The sequence below is a fragment of the Erithacus rubecula genome (assembly GCF_903797595.1).
Source record: "Erithacus rubecula genome assembly, chromosome: 27".
In the NCBI taxonomy this organism is placed as follows: domain Eukaryota; kingdom Metazoa; phylum Chordata; class Aves; order Passeriformes; family Muscicapidae; genus Erithacus; species Erithacus rubecula.
In genome coordinates, this window is record NC_136679.1 from 5,399,341 (window position 1) to 5,421,237 (window position 21,897).

Consider the following 21,897-nt stretch of genomic DNA (forward strand, 5'->3'; position numbering starts at 1 on the left):
CTGGCCAAAGCTCTACCTTTATACTGAATCAGAAATAGTAACCAATGCTCTGTGGAGTTAGCTAGAAAGGTAAGAAAAGGCCAGCTAGCAACATAAAGGAAAAGCAAGTGAGGCTGCTGATGGGTGGAAAAACATTGCCACTCAGACAAACTATCTGTAAAAGTCCATCATGTCGACAGCCACGTCCCCAAAAGTCAGGCTAATAAAGAACACTAAAACAAGGAGCAAGTAGATCAAGCTGCAAAAATAGAGATGTCACCAATAAATTTAAATTAGCAACATAAGGGAGAGTTGTTCCTAGCTCAATAGGCCCACACTGCCTCAAGCCATCAAGGCAAAAATCCCACCTATAAGTAGGCACAAAACTGAAAAGCAGATTTAGCTATAAATTGCATTTCTCAAGTTATCCATAACTGTAAGACATGTGCTAAAATCAATCAAGCCAAGCCGATAAGGCCTCTCTAATATGGGGGGCAGTATTCCAAATATAAGTATAAAGAAGCCCAGCAAATGAACTACATCACACTGTCTCAAACCCCCCAAGGCAAGTGCTACATGATCACAGTTGTAGAAGCCACCACTAGATCATTAGAAACCTACCCTATACCTCACACTACTACTCAAAACACCGTCTGAAGCCCAAAAAAGCAAGTCCTATAAAGACACAGCACCCCTGAGAAAATTGTCAGACAACAGGACCCATTTCAGGAACAGCCTTATAAACACCTCAGCAAAAAATCATGATATTGAATAAATAGATCATATCCCTTATCACACACCAGCTGCCAGAAAGGTTGAACTGTACAACAGACTACTTAAAATTACTCTAATGGCACTTGGCAGGGAAACATCCAAAAATTGAGAAATGAACTTAACCAAAGCCACCTAAACAGTTAACACCTGAGAGTCCATCACACAAGCAAGTCCTGCCTAATCTTAACCCTGGCACACAGTGGATGGAGATAAAGTTCCTGTAGTACACGTAAAAGGTATCTTAAACTGTTTACATTAGTTCCACCTGAAGCAAAGGCAAACCCATCCATAAGATTGTTCTTGCTCAAGAACCTAGTTACACTGGATAGGTAATACAGAAAGATAAAGAAACCTGTTGTGAATCACAAAAAAAAAAAAAAAATCTTAAGCAAGAAATGTGTGTAAACTTTCATTTTATGTATGTATGTATGTATGTATCTATATGTCTGTCTGTGTAGCTATCTAACTACCTATTTATCTCGCAGAGTTTAAAGAAGAAATTAATTTAGGTATGATGCAGATGCTAATAGAATAAGGAGTGGATAATGCCTTAAGTTGCAATGTAAGATGTAACCAGAAGTATATATTCTATCATTTGTTAAAACCAGGTGGAGCCGTGCTCCTTATCTCTTCCATGACCCATCCCTCATAACTCCAGGGGGAATGTCCTCTGTTAATAGGCCAACTGGTGGCACAGGTTTTTTTATCTCTTCCAGGACCCATACTTTGCCCAGGAAGATATCTTCTGTTAATAAGCCATCAAATCTCACTGCAGGACTGATCAAATTACATCATCCCATTTGAGATGCCCCCCCGCCCAAGGGGAAGAGCTATGTATTTCCTACCTAAATAAAATACAAAATTTGAAATATTAGAGAAGCCTTTCTCCACTAAATTCCCAGAGGAAGACCAAGCCCATCTTCATCACCACTAGACGTTAGAAAAGAAACAAAACCCTTATTCAAGATCATTGCTTCAACAAAAGCACATCTGTCACTCCAAGAAAACTATAGCCACCATTTAATCACACTACCACCCACACCCTGACCAATAGGGTGTCAGGGTGTATTCTGACTCTGTTTTGTTTCTTATATTGCTGTATTATTATTTTCATTTTCCTAATAAAGAACTGCTATTCTAATTCCCATATCTTTGCCTGAGAGCTCCTTAATTTCAAAGTTATATTAATTTAGAGGGAGGGAGTTTACATTTTCCATTTCAAGAGAAGCTCCTGCCTTCCAAACCAAGACAGTGCACTGCTCCAGCTCCACCCCCCCGGCAGGATCGGTGCTGGATGATCCCCAGTGACCCTTGGTGGGCAGAGTCCCAGTGATCCATGGTGCCATGATCCCTGTTGGGAAGACACCTGGCTGGGGGCTCCACATCTTCCTGGCTCCCCATGGCCTGCATTTTCTTTGCATTTCTCTTTGTCCTTCCCAAACATCCAAAACCCGGGTAAAAATAAAGATGTTGAACTAAGATGTGGATGGGTACATGGGGAGATCTACCAGGGGATGTGGGGGACGCTGGGTTCGAGGGAGTTGAGGGTTCCTGGGAGGGATTTGGGCATTGCTCAGGGCTTTGGGCACCTCAGGCCAAATAGCTCTGGCTGCACTGGGAGACCCTGGTGGAGGCTCTGCGTCAGCTGATAAGGTACTCCCTGCCCTCAGGCTTTGGGGCCTTGGTGTCCTTACCTCCACCTCCATTCTGGGGTTTGAGGAACTTGGGGTGTCCCTGTCCCCCATCCCTGTTCTCCAGGTGATCTCAGGGTGTTCTTCCAGTTGGGAGTGGCCAAAGCAGCTGCAGGGTTTGGGGCTTGGGCTCTGCAGGAAGTTTGATGCCATGTCCGGGACTTCAGGTCCTTGGCACCTGAGATTTCCTAGAGTTGGTGGTGGGAAAACCTGGGTTTAGGTGGGAAAAGATGTGTTTAGGTGTTACCTTTGGACAGTGGGTGAAACATTGGGAATTCTGGTGCTGACAGGGTTTCTGCAGCTTCCCTGGAAATTTCCCTTTGCTCTGCCCTCGATGAATCTGAAAGAGCCACAGTCAGTTTGGGATGAGCCCAAGACTCAAGAGAGGTGGAAAAGATGTGAGAGAACCCAGAGGCTGACTGGGAGCACTGGGAGTGAAATGGAAGCACTGAGAGTGAACGTCACTTCCAGAGTGATGTGGGGATAGCACTGGAAGCACTGGGGGAGACAAGGGGTGAAACGGGGATGATGCTGCAGGGAGCAACACTGAGTACACCAGGAGTGAAGTGAGAGTCAGCTGGGAGCACTGATTGGAACTGGGAGCACGCAGGGGAACCAGGGTGTCCTACTGGGAGCACTGGTTGGAACTGGGAGCACTGAGGTGAGGTGCTGGAGCACTGGGAGGGGGCACTGGGAGCATTGTGTCCCATTTACTTGAGTCCACCTCACCCCTGAATGGGCAGGCAGGGAAGTATTGGGGTGTCCCAGCAGTTTTTGGGTCCCCCCAAGCAGTGAGGGTTTGATTGACAGCTGAGGGGGAACGGATGGGGGGATGCAGGGGGCTGCTACAGCAGCTATTCCAAAAGCCCACTTGAACCCCTTTGGGTCTTTGTAGTAGCCGTTCCTGAGGAAGTCTATGCCTAGAATGCACGGTGCCCCTGGGCCAGTTACAATTGGATGTTTCTGCCACCCCTTCCCTGTCAGGCTAATCTCAGCTTCCAGCAAAGTGAATTCCTGTGATCCCCCCGTCACCCCAACAATGGAAACAGGTACCTTCCCCACATGTTCTGATGGTATCAGGGTGCATTGTGAACCAGTATCAACTAACACTTTATGTTTCTGTGGCTTTGACGTGCCAGGCCATCGCACCCACACTATCCAATAGATCCTGTCATCCCATGCCTCTCCCTGGCTAGAGGCAGGGCCCCTCTAGCCCTGGTTATTATTTCCTTCCTGGGCATACATAGTGGAGGTTCCTTCCAGGGGATCTGACAGAACATCCTCCTTGCTGTAATACCCTGCACCTTGCTTGTGGGAGGTTGAGGCTACCTTCATTTTAGTGCAGCTCCCTCGGTTAGCATTTCCCTCCCTGAGCTGACGCACCCGTGCTGCCAGGACAGAAGTGGGTTTCCCATCCCATTTTCCCATGTCTTCCCCATGGTCTCGCAGGAAAAACCACAGGTCAGCTCATGAGGTGTACCCTCTCTCGCTTGCTGGGGGACGTGAAGCTCTGACTTGGGGGCCTGTGACTCGTACTGCTGCTACGCTGATCTTCCTCACCTCCTCAATTCTCTCTATCATCTCCTCCCTCATATCCCTCATCCTATCTTCAACCTGTTGGAGGTCCCTGGCCACGGCAGAGACATTAGCCTGCATTGGGCCATTTATCATGCTCTCAAAATTTCTGAGTTTGTTGGCAACAGAACACACTGTCTCTGGACTATTATCGGCATTAATCATTGCTATGTAGGTGGTATATTGAGATGGACCCAAGGTTGCCAGATTCCATAACATCTGCCTTGTGCACTTGACCTTGTCAGGGTCATTGTCATGCTGTCCATCCCTCCCAAAGAGTACCTCTAATACTGCTGTCTCTCTCAGCTGCTGGATCCCTTCCTCAAGGGTCTTCCAGCGCATCCTACGGTGGTGCTCCTGCATTCTCTCTCTGTGTACAGACTTCTCTCTCACACTCATTAAAAGCCGGTCCCAGAGGGAAAGGAGGCCTTGCTCCCTTACGAATATCTGGTCCACACCTGAATCCTGGGCCAAGGATCCCAAATTCCTGGCCTCAGTTCCATCCAGTTGTACACCTGTTCCCGTAAGGTCCCAGACCCGGAGTAACCAAGTTGTAAAAGGCTCACGGCCCCGCCGAGCAATGTCTTTACGCAGGTTACGGAGACTATCGTATGAGAGGGACTCGGTGACAATCTCAACCTCAGGCTCCCTTGCTGGTTGTGAGGACCCTCCCTGCTGATCCCCATTATCTAAGTGCCTCGTTTTAATCTTAGATTTCCTAGTTTCCACAGGAGCAACTGCTGCTGGCTGTGGCTGCTCCTGTGATCCAGCTGGAACCTGGACAGATACAACATCTACAGGTTCCACTGCAGCACCATCTGAATCTCCCTCTTTAGAGCAGGGTTTCTCACCAGCTGAAGAAAAATACTCCTTCATCATCTGGCTATGCTCCTTCAACATCTGACTCTGCTCTTTCAGCATTTGGCCTATATCCTTCACTAGAGCCCCCACCCACTCTGGGTGGCTCATTTCTGCGGTGGGCTGTGGGGCAGGGTTAGGCTCTGGGGCAGCAACCCTAGTCCCTGGGGCAGGCTCTGGGGCAGCATCCCTAGTCCCTGCGGCAGAGGCAGGTTCTGGGGCAACATCCCTAGTCTCTGGGGCAGAGGCAGATTCTGGGGCAACATCCCTAGTCTCTGGGGCAGAGGCAGGTTCTGGGACAACATCCCTAGTCCCTGCGGCAGAGGCAGATTCTGGGGCAACATCCCTAGTCCCTGGGACAGAGGCAGGTTCTGGGGCAGCATCCCTAGTCCCTGCGGCAGAGGTAGGTTCTGGGGCAATATCCCTAGTCCCTGGGGCAGAGGCAGGTATCAGAGTTGTCGTCCAAGCCAATATTCCCTTGTTTCTGAATGCTAAGTAGAACAAGCCTACCAGCAACACCAGCCACTGTATAATAACACTGGCAATTAAAACAGATCTGAAATCCTTGAGAACCAGTGGGGTAGCCTCAAAAAACTGGGTGATGGGTTGGGAAAAAATTTCCCTTGCACTCGTTACCTCACAGTAAGTACCATTACTGAAATAGCCCCAGAAACACGCAGTTAGAGTACGATAGCTCCGGATCCATGCAACCGCTTCCCAGAAAAAATTAAAAACCCATGAATTCCTGACATAATCAATCCACCAAACCAATCAGACAATAGTCACAGCAACCTTGGTGAGGGGGCCCAAATTCAAAAAAGGGCTTACAAATGGGAGGGAGATGGCTGTGACCACATGGAACACAAACCAGATTAAACCAGACAACATATTGCCAGTTAAGAGAGCTGTTATTCCTGTCTTAACTCTCAACTCAGTGCCCTCTGCTCCACGTCTGGGCACCAAAATCTGTCCTATTTTGAAAGGACAGGTGTCTGCCAGTAAGGGCAGAAGTTTCCCTCTGGAATAGAGACTTTGGTTCCACTCCCCTCCCCCAAGTATTATGATTGTTTGACTCAAGGACTCTGAGGCAGAGATAAGGGGGGTGGGAATAACAGCTCTTTTACTAATGCATCTAACTATACAAACAGAAAACAATAACAGTTAAAATTGCTAACAGAATGAAATAGGTAACTCGGTGTCAGTCCCTTTAGATGCAAGCACGCTGTCTCTGTGCTTAGTCCAGAGCCCGGATTTGCCAGAGGGCAGACGGGAACGGAGGCAGGAAGGAGGGGGGAGGGGCAGCAGCGGCCATGCCGGTCCCAGGCGGGAACGGGCTGGAGCGGCGGCTCCTCGCTCACCGTGTGTGTCCGGGGGATCAGCTGTGTCCGCAGAGGCAGGAGGCTGGAACGGTGCAGATGCAGGGCAGGTGATCGAAGAGGGTCTGGCTCTCCTGTGCTCGGCCGCGTGGCTGAACGATCCCGGGCGTCCTCCTCCCAGCTCGCCGGAAACGCGAGTGCCCTCCCGGAAGCCTCAGAGGCCCCTCCGGGGCCGTCCCCACCCACCCCTTTGTCTGGACCCATCAGGGACGCTGGGTGTAGCCCGGCCAGCTCCATTGGCATGATAATGGGAAAAATTCTTTCAATTGACACAGTAACAGAAAAACACTCAACCCCGAACACCAAGCAACTGGATGCAACAACCAAGGGATGGCCGGGATGCCTCAGAGCCCTTGCAGCAGTGGTGCTGAATATTCAAGATGTACACAAATCCACCTTGGGACAGAAAATGACTGTAGTGGTGTCTCACACAGTGTCTGCCCTCCTGGAAGTAAAGGGCTGGCACTGGATCTCCCCACAAAGGTACCTGAAATGCCAAGCCATCATGGTGAAACAAGACAATGTAGAGATAGTTGTAACTAACATTATCAACTCAGCTTCTTTCCTTAGTGGAAATCAAGAGGAACCGTTACACCAAGGCTGCCTGGAGACTATTGAAGCCTCCGACTCCAGCCACCTTGATCTGAAGGACACTTCTTTGGATGACACAGAATCTGATTCACTGATGGAAGCAGCGATGTCATCAGTGGGAAACGACATGCTGGGTATGCAGTTAGCACCTGCAATGATGTAATAGAATCTGGACCCTTGTCAATAGATATCTCTGAATAAAAAGCTGAGATAATCCCTCTAACCCATATCTAAGAAATCACAAAGAAACAAAAATAAATATTTATATAGAGTCATGCATTTGAGTTGTACATGCGTATGCAGCTATCTGGATAGAAAGCAGACTGTTAAACTCACAAGGGAAAAAAGTCAAATATGCAGGAAATATTGCAGCTACTGGAAGCAGTTCAGCTATCTGGGCAGGTACCAATTATGCACATTAAGGCACATCAGAAAGTAAGCTCGGAATTGCAGGAAGGAAATGAATGGGGAGGCAGAGAGGCAAAAGAAGCAGCAAAATGTGTGATGACGATTGATGGAGCTTTAATTCCAGATGGACAGAAGGTAAGCCACTATGTTTGTTATGCTTTAAAACAGTGCAACCGATAATGGTCTCATTGCTTTAAAAGACCTGGTTTTTGCAATCAAGTATTCACCTTTGCACCTGCCTGAGGACTCTGCATCACTATGGACCCTCATCCACATCAGCCCAAGGATCCACTTTGACCAAATGGAGCCTCATGGCACACAGGTGCCACTGGGACATTGCCAGGCCCAGTGTAAACAAGGCTCCATTATTGCACAGCAGGGCCTCATGGCACCCAGGAGAGCACTGCGACACAAGGCAGTCTGGGGAAACCAAGTGACAGCAGCAAACACTGTGGGGCCTCATGGAAGCCAGGTGCCACTTGTATGTTGCCAGGGCACATGGAAGTCAGTGTGCATTGTGATGCAGCACAGCCTCATAGAACTCAGCAGACCATTGGGACAACCTGTAATTTCACAGATTCAAGGCTCTACTTTGACCAAGTGGGGCCTCATGGGACACAGGTGCCACTGGGACATGGCCAGGTTTTGTGGAATCCAGTGTCCATTGTGACACAGCACAGCCTCATGAAAACACGGGGACCATTGTGACACAATGGAATCTCATGGAAGCAAGTGCCAGTTGTGAACATGGCACGGCCTCATGGAACCCAGGGACAAGTGGGACTGTGCCATGGCTTGTGGAAGCAAGGGGCCATTGGGGCACAGCTTGGAACCCAGGAGAACATTGTGGGTAAATGGATTCTCACAGAAAGAAGGCTCCATTATGACAGTGCGGAAACACAATGACCTCCTGGGTTCCATGAGTCTCCTCTGTGCTTACAGCTGACTCTTGGTTCCCCATGATCCCATGGCATCACTGTGCTCTGCTGTGATTCACGAGGCTGTGCTGTGTCACAGTGGACACTTGCTTCCTCCAAGGCTGGAGATGTCCCAGTGGCACCGGGTTTCCATCAGGCCACGTTTTCTCACAATGGGGCTTCAGTTCCATGAGAATCCATTGTGTCACAACGTTCTCTTTAGTTTTATGAGAGCCTGATGTGTTGACAATTGACTCTTGGTTCCTTGAGGTTTCATTGCATCACAATGGTCTCCTTGGTTGCATCAGGCCCAGCTTTGTCACAATGCATTCCATGCATTTTTAGTGCATGACAGTGGTCTCTGGGATTCCATGAGGACCTGCTGTAAAACACTGGACACTTGGCTCCATGAGTTTCCATTCCATCAGGATGATCTCTTGCATTCCATGAGGCCCTGCAGTGTCACCATGGAGCCTTTGTTCCATGTGTTCCCATTGTGACACAATCGTTTCCAGCACTCTATGAGGTTGCACCATGGAACTGTGGACACTTGGTTCCATGAGGTTCCATGTTGCCACTGTCAGGAATATCCAGAAACGCCAGAGGTTTATGTCCAAAAATGAGACAGAGGAGTCCTTCAACTTCTTTTGAATACACGGAGCCAGTTCATTGGAGCACACACCCACGGGGTTTTTCTCTCTTGAGGTTTCAGAGGGTGCAGCCTCCTTTTATCCTAAACTCCCAGTTGGATGTTGCCCTCTTCCTTTCCCCATTGGGTGAGGTAATAGGAAGGTACAGCCTGCCAAACCTGCTGTTCCATATCCCCCCTTGAACCTGACATTTCCCCCCAAATTTCAGAAGTTCAGCCTTGTCTGTTTCAGGAGCCAAGCTGTCTGGGCCCAGTAACAAACTTGCTGCCCAAAGTCAGTAGAAACCTTATGATCTATTTCAAAGACCTTAACACCCATCCCTTCATCCATCAGATGGGTAAAGATTTGTAAAGACATTAGCACACATCTTTCCTCTCAGACTGAGGTTTCCTGTGCTGCTGACAGTCTTTTAAACACAGCCTTCAGCCTGACCTCTCTGCTGTTGTTGTTCCGTGAAAGAAGGTTGTTGTCTCTTCCCCCTTCCATGGGCAGGCCAATGTTCAGCCATGTCCAGGACAGCAGACCCCCACCCCATGGCACTGAACCCTGGGAAGACAAAAACCATCATTCCAAATGTCCCCTCCTCTCCTCCTTCTTCCCAGGCACTTGGCCCTGGCAGTGGGGTTTGCTGGTGGTTGTTACAGGAAAAAGGAGGCCTGTCACAGGAAAAAGGTGACACTGTGGGGCCACATGAAACCAAGGGTTCATTGTGACACAGCAGGGCCATGTGAAGCCAAGGAACCATTGTGACACTGCAGATCCAAGGAGAATATTGTGACACTAAAGAGACTCATGGAACCAAGGGCCCACTGAGACATTGTGGGGCCTCATGAAACCTATGGGGCATTGTGACACTGCACAGCCTTGTGGAACCAAGAAGACACTGTGGTGACACTGTGGGGCCACATGGAACCAAGGATTCCTTTTTGATACTGAGGAACCTCATGGAACCGAGGGTCCATTGTGAGACTTTGAAACTACAGAGACCATTTTTAGAGTACTGAATGTCCACCTGACAGATTAAAGTGTCATGGAACCAAAAAGAGCATTATGACACTGTAAGGCCCCATGGAACAAAATATCCATTGCAAATGTACGGAACCTCATGGAACCAAGAATCTGTGGTGACACAGCAATACCTTGTGGAACCAAGGAGTGCAAAGGTCTCAAACATTCCTTGCAGGGTTCTGCCTTGGAGAAGGGGAACCAGTGACTGCACTGGAAGAGACAAGCTTTTTTTCCTTCCAGATGCCACTGGCAGTGATGAATCTGCTGTACCTCTTCATGCTGTTGGCTGTGTACAGGCCTGCACATGGCAGCTGGGACACCTGCAGGTATGGCCCCAGACTCTGGGAGGGAGCTTGTCCCCCACTGCCACACCCCAAACCCATGTGGGAGCCTCCTTGCCAGCAGCCAGGTGTTGGGCAGGGGGATCAGGGTGAGCAGCTGCTGGGCAGGGCAGGGCAGGGCAGGGCAGGGCAGGGCAGTAATGACCTCCTGCTTGCAGAGGGACCTGCGGGCACCGGCCCATGGCTTCTGACTATGACTCCAGAGCTTCTGACTTCAGCATTGTGGCTGGCACAGGTGCCCAGCCAGGAGCCTGGCCCTGGATTGTCAGCATCCAGGACCCCAGGAAAATAGGCACTGGCCATACGTGTGGAGGGTCCCTCATCAGCCCTCAGTGGGTCCTCACAGCAGCCCACTGCTTCCTCCAGGTGAGGTAAGGAGGAGCAAGGAATGAGGGGATCCCCAGCACACAAACAACTGCCCAGCCTGCAGCACCACATGCTGCTCCCCTCCTGTTTCCACAGTGCGCCCAGTGCCTTGGCACTGCAGAAGCCAGCCGAGAGACTGCTCAGAAGGCTGGGCTCATGCCACTGCTGCCCAGCAGCTCCAGCATGGCATTCCTGGAGCCTAAGGCATGCTAGGGAACACTCCTCATTGCTCTGCTCTCCTCTCTGCCTTGGGAAGCAGAAGGCAGGGAAGTGCTGAGCTGCTACAGTGATGGCTTTTCAGGATTACCTAAAAACAGAGGCAGACCAAATCAAGGGAATAAAAACCCAGTTTTTATTGGAGGGCTTTCAGGTACATTTGAGGCAGACAAAGCTCCCCAGGGGCTACACCCAAAAATGGACATGTTTTCATACTTTCATAACTTTGGTCCTTTTGCATGTTGGGGGTTAATCTTCCAATTATAGCTTCAGGTAATGAAGTCATTTACCCTCAGTTTGCTTCTGCCCCAGCTGACTTTTGTTTACATCTCTTGGGGACTGAGACAGTGAGGGGTCCTTGATTGCCAGGCCTAGAGAAGAATTGTTGTGTCTGACCAGAATGGGAAATCAGTAACGAACAGTCTAGATGGAATTTAAAGTTATACATTAAAGAATCACAGGATTAGAAATCCATGAAAAAATACACAAGCTAGAACCCTAAGTCACCACCAGCACACCTCTGCTCCCTGTCACCCTGCCTGTGCCTCGCAGGAACGTCACCATGTGGCGTGTGCTGATCGGGGCCACCCACCTGACCCAGCTGGGCCCCGAGGTGCAGGTGCGCCACATCAAGCAGCTGCTGGTGCACCAGGAGTACACGGCGGCCTCGCAGCAGAACGACATCGCCCTGCTGCAGCTGGACCAGCCCGTGCGCTGCAGCGACTACGTGCAGCCCGCCTGCGTGCCCAACGCCTCGCTCACCGTGTCGGAGCTCAAATCCTGCTACGTCGCTGGCTGGGGTTCTGCCAGAGCAAAAGGTCGGTTTGCAAAAAGGGCCCTGAGAGGAAAAGCTGGGTTGGGTTTTCTGATGGTGGAGAGTAAAGTCATAAATTCACAGAATTCACAGAATCAGTGGGTTGGAAGAGATCTTTAAGATCATCAAGTTCAACCCAGCCCTAACACCTCAACTAGACCATGGCACTGAGTGCCACATCCAGTCTGTTTTTAAACACATCCAGGGATGGTGACTCTACCAGCTCCCTGGGCAGATCATTCCAGTGCTTTATCACTCTTTCTATGAAAAACTTTTTCCCAATATCCAGCCTGTATCTCCCCTGGTGCAGCTTCAGACTGTGTCCTCTCATTCTGTCAGTGCTGCCTGGAGAAAGAGACCAACCCCACCTGAGCACAGCCACCTTTCAGAGAGCTGTAAGAGTGATAAGGTCACCCCTGAGTCTCCTTTCCTCCGGGCTAAACAACCCCACAGTTCCTCACAGGGTTTGTGTTCCAGACCCCTCACCAGTCTCGTTGCCTCCTCTGGATGTGCTCAAGCATCTCAATGTCCTTCCTAAACTGAGGGGCCCAGAACTGGACACAGCACTCAAGGTGTGGCCTCACCAGTGCTGAGTAGAGGGGAAGAATGACCTCCCTGCTCCTGCTGGCCACACCATTCCTGATCCAGGCCAGGATGCCAATGTCCTTCTTGGCCACCTGGGCACACTGCTGGCTCAAGTCAGGCTGTAGGATGTATGGCTCTGGGGAGATGGGTCTGGCTGCTCCCCAAAGACAGACAGGGAGGACACAGCCCTTCAGCAGCTGCTCCAAGCCCTAGGGAAGGACTTCACCCCCAGACAAGGAGCTGGTGGGTGCTCATTGCTTTCTGTGCTCCCAGCTCTGGGGGTGAGCGATGTCCTGCAGGAAGCCAAGGTGCGACTCCTGGACATCCAGCACGTGAACAGCAGCCGCCGGTACGCTGGGACCATCCACACCCACAACCTGTGTGCAGGCTACCCCCGGGGGGGCATGGACACCTGCCAGGTAGGAGTGCTGGGGGCCAGCCCCAGCAGTAGGGTACCCCATCATTGTGTGCTGTGCCTGGCAAATCACTGTTCCACCCCCGGGTCCCCTCCGCTGGTGGAGTTTCCTTGCCAAGTGCCCATGTTCCCCAGGCCTGCCCCTCTGCCCATAAAGCCCATCCAGTGCTCTCAGCAGCACAGAGGTCCAGATTCTGGATCATCCATGCTCTGCCCATCCAGGATCACTGTGCAGATACAAGAGGGGGCCTCCACAGACACCCATCCTGTTCCCAACTAAGGTTCTAGAGACTCCAGCACCTGAGCAGAGCCTTTTTGTGCCAGGAACACAGCTGCAAAAGAGAAGCAAGCCTCTAGTGCTGACAGCAGCCACCCAACAGCACCCTGATCCTCTTTCCTCTGCTGCAGGGTGACAGTGGAGGGCCTCTGGTATGCAAAGATAACAGTGCCAGCTATTTCTGGCTTGTTGGAGTGACCAGCTGGGGAAAAGGCTGTGCCAGAGCAAAACGGACTGGAGTCTACACCTCCACTCAGCACTTCTACAACTGGATCCTGGTCCAGATGGGTCTGTGCTCAGCTGTAACAACCACTCCAGAACCAGAGTCAACCTGCCTCTCAACCCCTCTTGAGCAGCCAGAGCCAGCACCAACAGAGTCAGGCTGCTCTACTCCCACTCCAAATCCAGAGACAACTGTAACAGCCACTACGACACCAGAGCCAACCATCATCTCAACCCCCTCTGAGGAGCCAGAGCCAGTAGAGCCAATAGAGCCAGTAGAGCCAATAGAGATAACAGAGCCAATAGAGATAACAGAGCCAATAGAGATAACAGACCCAATAGAGACAGTAGAGTCAATAGAGATAACAGAGCCAATAGAGCCAGTAGAGCCAATAGAGATAACAGAGCCAGTAGAGATAACAGAGCCAATAGAGCCAACAGAGCAAATAGAGCTAACAGGGCTAATAAAGCCAACAGAGCTAATAAAGCCAGTGGAGCCAACAAAGCCAGTAGAGCCAACACCAACAGAGCCAACACCAACAGTGTCAGGCTGCTCTACACCCACTCCTGAAGAACCAACTGTGACAGACACACCAGCACCAGAGACCTCAGCCTCCTCTGAGGAGCCAGTGCCAACAAAAACAAACATCCTGTTAGCTCCACATCCCTACCAGGTACTGGTGCAATTCTTAACTCGAGTGCACAAGATGCTGCTGAAACTCATGGGGAAAAAGGCATCAGGAGGAGGATGAACAGGATCCCATGCAGGCTGCAGTGGATCAGGACCATTTTGTACTGCAGTGCCTGCTGATGCAAAGGCAGCCTCAGGGTCAAAGGTGTCCTCTGTCCTGCCCATCTTCCTCCTCTGCATGCACACAAATGCTGAAATTGATTTAGTTGTGGAAATAAAGTTGCTTATTGCCACTGTTAGCATGTGTTTGCAGTCCAGTGCAGTCTCCTGTGCAAGGCAAGGAGTCCCAAGGCAGGCACCAGCAAAACAAAGCTGTGATGGGAGAAGGGAACACAGGTCACAGGGGGATACAGCTCTCGGGGACAGCAGTTGGGAACACTGCTTTATGCTGCCCATCAGTGGATCCCTGGGTGTAGGCTTGAAATTGGACTCTCATGACTCAGGAGACACTGTTCTAGAAAGACTCAAGGCTGAAGACTGGCCAGACACAGGCTGAGGAGGAGCTCCACAGCCAGGGGTTCCACTGCTGGGGTTCCACAGCCAGGGGTTCCACAGCCAGGGGTTCCACAGCCATGGTTCCACAGCCAGGGGTTCCACAGCCAGTTTGAGCAGTGGGGAGGCAGAGGAGCCTGGTGCCACCCCCACACTGTGACACATGAACTGTCCACAGCTCCCCTGCAGACACTGCTGGCACTCAGACTGACTCCACACACACAAGGAATATTTTGGCAAGCTGCCTCATGTTCCCCTGAGCATCTTTACTCTTTCTCTGAGGAAGCCTCATCTCTGTGCTAAGCTGAACACCTGAGTTATCTTCCAGGTAAAGTGAAAATATATCAGAATCTCCTCAGTGTCCTTTAGTGTTTTCAGAGTCTTCTCATTCTGCTTCTGAGGCTGTACATGCAAGGCTGAGATCTCTGCCACCCTGAGAAGAGCCATTCCAAAGGCACTGCACACCATCATCTGTTCAAGAGCCAAGCAGCTCCCCAAAGCAGAGCAGAGAAACTCGGGCAAAAAAAAAGGGGCAGGCAAGTCACAGTGTGGGATGGATATGCAAGGCAAGGAAAGAGAAGGGAGGGGTGGCCAAGGCAAGGGAGGTGAAGGCAAAGATGGGAAAGGTATGGGTAGGTGTCCTGGTTTGAAAGGACAGGTGTCTGCCAGTAGGGGCAGAAGTTTCCCTTTTTGGAATAGAGACTTTGGTTCCACTCCCCTCCCCCAAGTATTACGATTGTTTGAATCAAGGACTCTGAGGCAGAGATAAGGGGGGGTGGGAATAACAGCTCTTTTACTAATATATCTAACTATACAAACAGAAAACAATAACAGTTAAAATTGCTAACAGAATGAAATAGATAACACGGTGTCAGTCCCTTTAGATGCAAGCACGCTGTCTCTGTGCTTAGTCCAGAGCCCGGATTTGCCAGAGGGCAGACGGGAACGAAGGCAGGAGGGAGGGGGGAGGGGCAGCAGCGGCCATGCCGGTCCCAGGCGGGAACGGGCTGGAGCGGCGGCTCCTCGCTCACCGTGTGTGTCCGGGGGATCAGCTGTGTCCGCAGAGGCAGGAGGCTGGAACGGGGCAGATGCAGGGCAGGTGATCGCAGAGGGTCTGGCTCTCCTGTGCTCGGCCGCGTGGCTGAACGATCCCAGGCGTCCTCCTCCCGGCTCGCCGGAAACGCGAGTGCCCTCCCAAAAGCCTCAGAGACCCCTCCGGGGCCGTCCCCACCCACCCCTTTGTCTGGACCCATCAGGGACGCTGGGTGTAGCCCGGCCAGCTCCATTGGCATGATAATGGGAAAAATTCTTTCAATTGACACAGTAACAGAAAAACACTCAACCCCGAACAGTAGGGAAGGCAAAACAAAGAAATTTTTATCTGGAAACAAGAAAACAGTTGCTGGGTTTCACATTCACGTGGAAGGATATCAACAACACCATGCAAAAGAGCTGTGAGCTTTCCTTACAATGTGCTGTCAAATTATTTCCATCATGCTCAGCCTCTGAACTAAAATTAACTGTATCAAGTGTAAATACTGGTTGCCAAATGTACCCTCTCAATAAGCTGTTTCTGCCTCCACCTTAACTCACATCCTGTAAAAAAGGACACCCATGGAGTTGTGCACTCTGCTGCTCAGATGCATGAACCATCACATCCTTTCACTCTTGCAGAGCCCAGATTCAAAAGTGAATACCTCGAGCAATTGCTCCCATAACAAAGGTCCTGCAATAAGCACTGGACTTTGTTTTCCCCTTGCAGCTGACAAAGTGCATTACACACCAGCCTCAGAGAGTTCATTACAAAATGGGGAACATTCAGCATGTGGTCCCACAGAAGAAAGGGGCTGTGCTGGGATCCACTTTTACTTTTGCAGCCTATGAACTGCACAGCCAACAAACAGCTCACCTTTGTTCCCAGCTCTATCCAGCCTCCAAGAGTCAGGATCCAAAACTGAACCACTTCATTAACTACTCCCACAGGAACAGTGCCAGGAAAGAAAAGCTCTTGGCTTTGCTTTGGGCACTGTCAGCACCCATCAAAACAACCACACGATGGGGATGTGGACCTGCAAAAGGAGGAAATTAACCCAGCCCAGCTCAAAACCACCCTGAGGGCAGAGCCAAGTGGAAAACATCCCTGCTCTCAAAGCAGCTGTGTCAGGACACAAGGATTTAGCTCATCTCCTTCCAAGTGCAAACTCTGATTTGCACCACACTGAAGCAGCAACACAAACCCCTCTGCACTAATAAACTTTTTCACTCTCACAGATTCTGGCCACAAACTTGAAAACATCCACCTAAAACACAGCCCACAAAAGTGGCAGCTGGGAAAGCTGCTGCTGGCTACAGCTTCAAGTGCACCCATCAAACTGGCCCACAGTTTCAGTGAAAAAGAGAAAAAAAAAGAGAAAAAAAGAGACATAACAGAGATGAACACAGGAACAAGAAAGATTAATGTAACAAGGAACAAAAGTAGACACTACAAAAGAGAAAAGTGCTAAGATGCCTAGAAAGAAAAACAACACAGATGTCCGGAAAACTGTAGTGTCAGTAAACTCAGATATGACATACCTGAAAAATGAGATACCATCATGAGGGAGCCAGGAAAGTGCAAGCACAGAGGCCATGAGAATCACATTCAGCAGACAAGCAAGATGATAAGAAATAGAAATTACAACAGAAAACCAGAAAGCTGACACCAGGAAAGATGGGAATGTAGAATGCAAAGCCAGCACTAAGAAGATGAAGAGTAAGTAAAATAGAAAATATACATTAGAAAGATGAGTATCAAGATATATTCACACACAGGTACCTTCCAGTTTATTGTCTTGGAGGTGTCAGCTGGTTTAGCCTGAAGGGCCTTGGAGGACTAGCTGGCTTTTTTATTTTTTACAATGCAGTTTGCTTTTTTACCCCCTTTTATGCTGCTTTAGGTTGTAACCTCCATTTTTGGAGGGGCCCTGTATGACTTACCTGCTCCCCCACCACATCATCACTGTCCCAGTGACATTGGGGTGCTCCCATCACCCTCCCAGGCTTCCCCACCCCCCATTTTTACTCACCCCCAAAAGGAGGCACAAAGTGAGTGAAACTGCCCTGGGCAGCACCTTGCTGATCTAATAATCCAATCTAATAATCCAATCTAATAATGCCATTTCCATCTGTATATGCCCCAGCCCCACAGAGGGATGGGAGCCCCCAAGGAAGTGAAGCCCTCCAGTTGCTGCCCCACAGCAGAGGGGAGTGTCCCAAGGATGTGGCCTCATGTCCTGGAGCTGCTCTGCTGTCACCACACACATTCAAATAAAGAATGCTTGAGACACAAGGTGGATATAATTTTATTTTACTCATTTTGGCAATTCTGGAGAGTAGGAAGAGTCATCATCATTTAAGACTTCATGCTATCATCTAAATATTCCAGACAAATAGAGTTGATAAAGGAAAATACATATTTTAGCACATGTATATTGTTGAAATTCATGTCAAGAACAGATAAACAACAACAAGCAGCACATCTTATCCCTGCAGAAAATTGCATTTTCCAGTTTCACACCACAGACAGATCAAAAGCAAGAAATAATGAGTTCTGCAAGCCAAGCTTGCTATTCCTAGCTTAGACACACCACTTTACCATCAATGAATTCATTGCCAGCATGGCCACTGCCACCCCCTCCAAATCTGACTGAATTCTGTCCACACAACAAGAGCAGAATTTGATCCTTCTGTTGGAGAGTGCTGTGCTGGTGCTCTGCTGATGAACACCTGTATGCTGAGCTACTGAACACTGTTTGTTTATAATTACACAGTGTGTTTATAATTACTACCAACCAGGAAAGAAAAAGCCTCTGTCACAGACAGAGGTGGATTGAGCTGAACAGCAATAAATACCAAATCTACCAAATTACAGAATCATATATAAATGGAGAAGGCAAATGTAACAAAATGAAAATTAGCAACATCAAAGACTACTATTCATTAATTAAACTCTGAGATGTGTAATGATGCAACATTATTCAGCACTTTGCTTTTATTTGTTTACTTACAAGGTCTCCACACTGAAATTTCAATGAGTTGCAGTATAAAACACGCCATGAAGCTGAGCTCAAGTTTCCTTCACAGTGAGTGGTGATGTGGTCATTAAAATTCAGCATGTGATCCACCAAATCAAATGCTGAGGTCTAAGTTTGGACAGGATAAATGCTCCTCATGTTTACAAGAGCTCATGTGGGTCAAATGACCCAAATGGTTATTGCACACTTCTTCCCCCACCTGAATGATCCTGGCTGAGACTCTGGGAAAGAGAGATGCAGCAGGAAGGCTCTTTCCAAAGGGTCACTGAGAGAGAGCTGGGCTAGAAAAGATTCTTCTTGTGCTCTGCTGTTCTGAGCTGCACAAAACCAGGTTTCAGTGCTGTTAAACCCTTCTTGGTTCCATCTCAGTGACTCTGAATCTGATCCTTGCTTTGTGAAAAAGCATCTGCTACATGGAAGACAGGGTAGATTTGCAATGAGCATGCTGATAAATATCATCAGAGCAGGAATCTCTTTGGCATGAGGGTAACCTTACTGCCCCTCAAAATCCTGTTATTCTACCTAAATTGGATCTGTACAGAACAATTACACAGAAAAGATCATTCTTCCTGGAAGTAGCAAAGCCAAGCTGTGACTTTTCTCTGGAACAACTCTTTCAGGGCAGCAGTCTCAAATGCAGTTTACCAGCAACAACTCCTGTTTCTTCAGCTCTTAAAAGAAGTGATCAGAGTTCATTTTTCAAAGTTTGGCAGGAAAATTATCTTCCAATTTCACCTCTAGAGTGCCCATACCTGGAAAATCCTTCTGCAACTCGAGCTCACTGGTAGACTGAGTCAGAGCCTTGGCATTTAATTTTAAGGCTTTCAGCTGCATCCTGTTATCACTGTCTTCACCATCAGAGGTGGGACTTATTTCTTGAATTTTCAAGAGATCTCCAGTGCTGAGAGTCTTCCCTGTTTTACTGGAAATCATTCCCAGGGCTCTTGCTGGGAGACCTTCCTTCCTGGAGCTGATCTTCTGAAGTTTAGCAGGCAGCTTGTTCTTCTCTCCTGTAGTATCACCACAGTCAGGTGGGCAAAGCTGTTCCCTTCTGCTTTTCTTATCAAAAGGGCTGTTCAAGAGAGATGAGTGGGACAGGTTTTCTTCTTGCTCTTTAACACTGTAAGGAGGAGTGGGGACTTCAAACGTGGTGTGAAACTGAGAATAATCGACCCGGAAAAAACCATCTTCCAGAGACATCACTGGGAGGAACCTGTGGCCCCAGAGGACTTCATCTTTTGTGTAGGAGGTCCTGGCTTGGCATGTCATTCCTGTGAAAATGGACAAGAGCATGAGAGCAAGCATGTGGCACATGGAACAAAAACTACATGACAAGGCTGACATAAAAATCAATAGCAGCCAGCAAGGCAACAATTTTATAGGTTATAAAATGGGGCAATTGTTGCTAGACAATCTTCTGAGAGTCAATGGAGTGCCTCTCATTGATTGATTAGGTTTTTATGCAAATGTTGCAGACTTGAAACCAAGCCAGAGCAAAATGTAAAATGAAAACAGTAATATTAGCTTGTGTGATGGATTCAGCTGGGACAGAATTAATTTTCTTCACCATGTCAAGTACTGGAAGCCTAAAATTAGCTCATCCCAAAGCTTCCCCTTTCCAGGCTGAACAATCCCAATTCAGCCTTGAGAGAATAATAAATGGTGTTTCTTGGGAGAAAGAACTATTGCTTGGCAGAGGCTTGCAGAATCCTTTGGCAAGGATCAGGTGTTGAGGGAGACAACAAATCAAAAATGTGATCTTGCATTTCTTCTGTAGGCTGTGCTACTTTTTCTCCAAACAGTATGTCAAGACAAAAGCTGTGCAGAGACTCTTTCATGCTCAGACACAGGTGGCATTGTAAACTCATTGAAGGTTTTGTTGCACTTAGTGCAAAATACATCATTGGTGCTATTTACATGTGTGAACTCACAGCTAAAATGTGTTCTAAGCAAGGTGGCAAATCTGTTACCATCTCACCACAACAATAATTTACACAAATATCCCAGGTGAGCAGAACTGCAAGGCTTGCTGTTGCGTTAGCCTCCAGAGGCAGAATTAGCAGTCAGTAAACCCAAATTCTGATTTGCTCTCTGGTTTGCCACATGGGTTCTCAAGTGTAAAATATCTCCCTTTAAATATCCAGACAGGTAATTGCATTAAGGGAGGTTATGAATGCATGTTTATCTAAAATAAATAGTTCTGCTGCAGGGTAAGATGAGGCCTCTGCAGGGATCTCAAGATGCCATCCTCCAAGTGGAAGAACATTCTGCCCCAGTGCTTTGGGTTCTGGTTTAGGGCTAGTGAGTGGAGAGAATCAGACAGAGATGACTGCACACAGCTGCACCAAAGGGACCCCACTCTTCCAAGGCAGGAATGAGGCAGCTGCTGGTCTTGTGGAAAAGACAAGAATGCTCTTGATTAATCAAAGTTTAGCAAATCCTCACAAGAAGGAAGAAGATCAGAATGCTGATGACCATATGAATGGTTTGGACTTTACCAGTATTTATGGATCATTGATAAAGAGCTCCTTATATAACTGGAACCCATTTTCAGAGATTCATAAAAAAATTGAGTCCTCAAAACAAAAAGCCACAAAATCAGCTGTCATCTGGACAACACCTACCCAAATTTAAAAAAAAAACAAAAACCCTTCTCATAATTGTCAATAGCCACATGTGCCTACAATCTCTTTGTGCCTGAGGTCTGTATTGGTGCTGTAAAACTGGATCTCTTATTCTGAATTCAATTCAATGCAAGCAAGGCTGAAAGGAATTTTGCAGCACTGGCAAAATTTAAATTTTACAGTTCAGCTTTCTTTGGGAGTGGTGGTCCTTAAAACAGAAGCCTCCTAAGAGTGAGGAGCTGTTGCACAGAGGGCCAGGCTGTGTCTCTTGCTGGCCACTTTGGGAACTGGCAGTTCAGAGCCCTGTGGGGAAGGGAGGTCTCTGTTGGCTGGGGGAGCCTCTGAAGCTCTGCAGCATATGGCAGAATATGCTGGAGCATCCAGGACTAACAGCTGCCCTGCTAAATATATCAGCACTGAAAACAAGGACTGAAAATCAGAGTATGCAGATCATTCTAAGTCTTACCAGTCGTCTCAACGATTCCTTCCAGGATGACAACAATTTCAAGCTGCTCACTCCTCAGTGATCTTTGTGAGAGACAGAAAAAGGGGCTCTCTGAGTTAATTTCATGGCAGATGGTTAAAGGGGAAACCAAAAACAGCTGGTCAGCTCCAGTTCCAAATCCAACATCCAGTTCACACTGGTCTAGTGGCAGAAATTCTCCCTCTGGTGTCTGTCTGGACTAAAAATAAAAAGATGTGAGGCAAAACATAAAATCAATGCAATGAAGTTTAAACCCCTCTTCCATGACATCATCAGCTACATGTATTAATAATGGAGATGTGAGTAATGCTAAATACTGTGAGGATGCTATGCAAGACCAATTTTGACTTTTCTTATTATGCCAGTAGATCTTATCACCACCTACAAACCATACTGTGACATATAAATACATATATTTTTACACACTTTGACAAAAATTTCATGTACCACACACTACATGCCTTGTAATG

The 21,897-nt window shown here is 48.4% G+C and overlaps 1 protein-coding gene and 1 pseudogene across 2 annotated transcripts; one reads left to right on the forward strand and one right to left on the reverse strand.

Moving 5' to 3' along the window:
- Positions 1 to 11,103: 11,103 nt before the first annotated feature.
- On the forward strand, positions 11,104 to 13,576 carry LOC306812922 (acrosin-like; the record flags this gene model as incomplete). Its single annotated transcript, XM_079327843.1, has 4 exons — positions 11,104 to 11,568; positions 12,423 to 12,568; positions 12,973 to 13,446; positions 13,556 to 13,576. The coding sequence occupies exons 1-4, from the start codon at positions 11,313 to 11,315 to the stop codon at positions 13,574 to 13,576; spliced, it is 897 nt and encodes a 298-aa protein (XP_079183969.1). The 5' UTR covers positions 11,104 to 11,312.
- A 5,060-nt stretch (positions 13,577 to 18,636) lies between these two features.
- LOC306812923 (G protein-activated inward rectifier potassium channel 1 pseudogene) lies at positions 18,637 to 21,626 on the reverse strand (annotated as a pseudogene). Its single transcript, XR_013777859.1, has 2 exons — positions 21,410 to 21,626; positions 18,637 to 19,590 (listed from the first exon to the last, which is right to left on the reverse strand). The product of XR_013777859.1 is annotated as a G protein-activated inward rectifier potassium channel 1 pseudogene (transcript).
- Between the last annotated feature and the right edge of the window lie 271 nt (positions 21,627 to 21,897).